Source organism: Cebus imitator, unplaced genomic scaffold (genome assembly GCF_001604975.1).
Source record: "Cebus imitator isolate Cc_AM_T3 unplaced genomic scaffold, Cebus_imitator-1.0 Scaffold52, whole genome shotgun sequence".
NCBI lineage: Eukaryota > Metazoa > Chordata > Mammalia > Primates > Cebidae > Cebus > Cebus imitator.
In genome coordinates, this window is record NW_016107367.1 from 6,866,623 (window position 1) to 6,871,523 (window position 4,901).

A 4,901-nucleotide genomic window follows, 5' to 3' on the forward strand; every position below is an offset into this window, starting at 1 on the left:
AAAAAAAAAAAAAAAAAAAAAAAAAAAAAAAAAAAAGTAGAGTATTTTAAACAATTAAAAAAACAAGAAAAAAACAAACAAAAAATAGAGTATTTTAATTTGAAATTTCCAGGAATACAACTACCACCGAGCATATAAAAATTAGATCACCTTTTATCTGCAACTTTCACTTTTACCATGTCACCAATGCCAAAACTGCTGGTGATATCAGGATCACTACAGACAACACCTACATCAGTCATAACTTACAGATGTTAACACTGCCAGCGATTCTACATAAAGTGCAAACACTTGACACTTAAATATGCCTTTTAGTGTCGTCGTATCTGAGCACTGACATACTGAAATACATATTCTTTTCCTTTTACTTCTCCTTTATATGGCAGTTAGTGTACGATACGGACTTTTTAACAAACTGTCGCTAATTTCTCTTCTGTAATTAGGTAAAAAATTTCTAAATTTTAAATCCGTATGTTCTCAGGAGAAAATTCCTCAGAGAATAAAAATGTCATTTAATACATTTTTTTTTTTAAATGGGGGAGAGGAGGACAGTATCTGAGAGAAAAGGATTAGTCCTTAAAGAAGATGTGCAGTCGTCTCTATGTGTAGTATTCGCCATTCCCAGGAAAAGTTGTGCACCTATATATAGCCTCAGATTCTCTCAACTACATCCACCATTTGGTCTTTAGTTAAAATGAACTACCTTTTGAGTACAGGTCAATCTGAAATCTACACTTCATCAGTTTATTTCCCACCTATGCACTAACATTTGAATCTGTATGAGACATAGGAAAATTTCTTCAAGTCATCACAAGTAAAGCTTCATCAATTTCTCAGGTTTAAGATGATTAAGACAGTTAGCACAGATTCAGTCTAAAAAACCATATATTCAAGTTATTTCTCATTTCTTAAGAAATTATGGACAAATCAAATTTGAAATAATTCTACTTAACTTTAAGGTCTACCATAAAAAGAGGAAAATCATGTATATATAGGTTGAGTATCCCTAATCCAAAAATCTGAAATTGAAGCTGCTACAAAATGGAAAAATGTATGAGTGCCAACATGACACTTAAAAGGAAATACTCATTGAAGTATTTCAAATTTCGTATTTTCAGAGTAGGAATGCTCAACTGGTAAGTATAAAGTAAATACTCCAAAATCTGAAAAACTTCTAAACTTCCTAAACACTTCTGATCCCATGCATTGTGGATAAGGACTACTCAATCTGTATTAGCCCAATACAAAACCATTATTCTGATGATAGTTCAATATTTGGAAGTATTTTCAACAATTATTGTAAATATCACTACGGTGTGCATCAAGACATATTCAAACATGCAAGCACCGAAGTCTTTTGATTATCCAAGTAAAGACATACCTGTATCTGTGAAAGACTGAATATCATAGGTGAGGTCAACACTGAGGTTTTCAGAGTTTTCTGTTTTTTTAAACACTAACCCAATCACCCACATCGTGCGAAATTCTTCCCTGCAAAGAAGAACATTACCATAGCTTATTTGGATTTCAGGAAAATGTGGCTATCAATGTGTCTGACAATCTGAGACACCGAAAAACGTGTAATACAAATGTATGAGCAAACTAAAGTTCTAATCCCAAGCTCCATCAAAACACAAAGTCCTCACCCATATCTGTCCTCTATATTCCTATTTACAACATAAACAATCAGAGTTCTAGGACAAATATAAATGCACTCTAACTGTACATTGATAGTCAATGTCCTTAATGATGATTCTAAATAACTAAAGCCACTGATATTAAAGAAAAATTATGTTTAAACTAATGAAGGAAAAAGAAAAATGTTTTTAGAAAAGTCTGGGAAAAAAAGGGTTTTCTAAATACAGAAATTTAACTAGAACTTAATATGTATTTCTTAAACTTTAAAAATTCAGTTTAAAAGGCCTCATGAACAGAAGCCTAATAACAGGAGTAATTAGTGATTCAGCTACTTTTGAGCATTTAACAGTGTAGCTATTGAATGGAACATCATACAGTCTTGTAATAATAATTAAGATTAGAACTGCCACAAAATGCAAAAAACTCTTATCACATGATTACAAAAGAAAAAAATTAAATAACGAATAAGAATATTGTATAATGACACAACCTTAGTGATCCTTTCACTTATCTTTCTTTAATGCTGCTTTATTTTTTAAGACAAGCTCATTACTAGTACTTTCCAACCCACCAATGCAACAAACTAGAGTCCAGTCTCATATAAACAGCAAACAATCAAACCAGCAACTAACCTATATAAAAGACCCACTAAAAAGGTAAACTGATTCTGCTTTTAATTATCTTCTCAATAGACCAGAATCAATCATAAATCAGATTTTTTAAGTTCATATCAAAATGTTTGTTCCCTTTTAACAAAAAAATTAAGATAAAAAGCAAAGACTGATGTATGGTATATCAGCTATTCTGATACCTATTGAACAAAACAGAAGAAAGAAAATATTAAGGAATGCTAAAGACAGTATTAGAGCAGAACTGTAGAATGAGAACTCTAATTAGCTAATAGGCACCTTATCATTGGAAGAAGATTATCAGAAAAGAAAAATGTATGCTTATGTTTCTCACAAAACAGTCTTTCTCTTCAATGTTTCTGATCAGGAAAAACTGTTATAAATTCTAAATCGTCTATAAGTCATATGTAGTCAACAGAATAGTGATACTAGTTATAAAAATTGCCTGTAAAAGGTTCTATGAATAAAAATTGGAAGTGGGAAGAAGAAATTAAATTAGAAAAGTGCTTACTTGTCAGGATTTTCTTTGGGTGCTGGAAATGACTGGGGATTCACATGAGCCAGTGTAATAAATTCATTCTTCTCCAAGCTTCCAACTAGGATTCGGATTTTTGACTCCACCAAGCCCACCCTGAACAAATGTCACTTAGTATTAATGAAAAGTTTTGGTTAACTTAAAAATAAGTAAATAAAATGCACACATCAGGGCATTTCAACTGGCTGAGCTCTCAGAGACAAAACCAAAAACCTTATGTCCTACCCAAAATTGCCAAACAATGAGGAAAAAATAGCCAAGAAACACTCCATTCACAATAGCAAAGTTACATAAGTTACCCCACAATTTTTTTTTAAACAACAAACTATAACACCACTTTAAATATACAATTAAGAAATGATGCATGGGTTTCTATAAAGCAAACAAAAAAATCAGTTGCATATGGATCCCCTAATTTCCATACTTTCATTACACAAGGCTCCATTTCTGAACAAATCAAACCAAATTAGATGTTTTAAGGACTTCCTCCCATCTCGTACTGTGTTCAATGGCTATGTGATTCATTTTGAAGTTTGCTTTTTCTGTAAAGTCTATTCTTATACTCACCATTCTAGGCGTTGTTTTTCTGTTGGTGCACTTGCTAGAAGTACAATATAATGCCTTTGAAGATAAAGACAACATGCTATTTATTTTATTTACATGCTTTGTGCTGGATATTAAACCATAAAGTAATAAGCTTCCTTACAGTTATAGATCCACATCAATTTAGCAAGGGGGACTACAATCTCAATATGCACATAAAATCACATATGCTAAACTCCATGCTTCTAACTACTAGTGAGTTTAATTCTTCTGAAAAAGGCAGTGACTTTATGAATAATTACCAAAAAGCAGCTTAATTCAGGAAGTAAAAAAAAAAGCATTAATAATTTTGCTCAACATTTTGCTTTAGATACAAAAGCTTATCATTAAATACGCATACTACAACAGTAACTTCAAAAATAGCACACCATGCTTTTAAATTCAAATTAAATAGTAGTGAAAATTAAACTCAATACTGCAGTTAGGTCCTGTGATTTTTTCCCCCCAATTAACAGTATACATTTTCTATAACTGAAAAAGAAAAAAAAACTCACTAACATGACAGTGATAAAGAAATCTGATTTTTATCCAAAAGCTCAATCCCATTCATACTGGACAAAAGTCAGTTTTCACTTCAGAAAACAGCATCATGATCAAATAAATATTGAAGTCTTTTTAAAACAAACTATTTACAACTAAAATATAACTACTATGATTCAGTTTCCTAAGACTAAAAAAGTTCAATCCAATATACTCTTCTACAGTACCCATTTTAGAAGTGCTGAGAGTCAAATTTCACACCAGAATCTCTACCCGAAAAAGCAAACTGCCATCATTATCTAGTACTGATACTAATTTCAAAAGTGGCAGTATAATGGAAAATTTAAAATTATTTACTCCTTGAAAAGTCTAAAACTTTCCTAATACATTCTAAGACATTTTATAAGTGTAGTTTCTAACCAACAGCAAAAATTTGACCTAGACCCACAGAAAAACTACCAAACCTACTTTTAAAAAAATGTATTTGAAAAATGGTTTCAATTCTTCACAGCTGTGTAGCCCTAGGTAATTCTAAGACTTGTGTAAATCATCTGTAAAATGGTATAAAAGTACACATTTTATTGGGAGAGGTATTGCAAAGTTCAATGGAGTTAACTTGAAGTCTATAAACTTAAGGTAACAAAGATAGATCCATAAAAACTAAGGTATATAGAGATATGTGAATATGCAGTCCAAACCCATATAAACCGATAGTTCCATTACCAGTTTAATTTGCTCACCATTATTTGGGATATGTCCAATACATGAGAAAGAACAGATGGCCCAATAACTCAGTCAACTAAAGTCACATAAAAGTATTAAAAACTGCCGGGCGCGGTGGCTCAAGCCTGTAATCCCAGCACTTTGGGAGGCCGAGCCGGGTGGATCACGAGGTCGAGAAATCGAGACCATCCTGGTCAACATGGTGAAACCCCGTCTCTACTAAAACTACAAAAAATTAGCTGGGCATGGTGGCGCGTGCCTGTAATCCCAGCTACTCAGGAGGCTGAGGCAGG

The 4,901-nt window shown here is 32.4% G+C and overlaps 1 protein-coding gene across 6 annotated transcripts in view; it reads right to left on the minus strand.

Annotated features, from left to right (window-relative positions):
• Positions 1–4,901, minus strand: part of PAPOLA (poly(A) polymerase alpha) — a 65,933-nt gene that overhangs the window by 22,009 nt on the left and 39,023 nt on the right. For all 6 annotated transcript variants that reach the window (XM_017528165.1, XM_017528167.1, XM_017528166.1 and 3 more), the window contains exons 13-15: positions 3,370–3,423; positions 2,779–2,898; positions 1,382–1,491 (exon numbers count right to left, since the gene is read on the minus strand). In XM_017528165.1, coding sequence (XP_017383654.1) covers positions 1,382–1,491; positions 2,779–2,898; positions 3,370–3,423 — 284 coding nt within the window. The remainder of the gene's footprint in view (positions 1–1,381; positions 1,492–2,778; positions 2,899–3,369; positions 3,424–4,901) is intronic.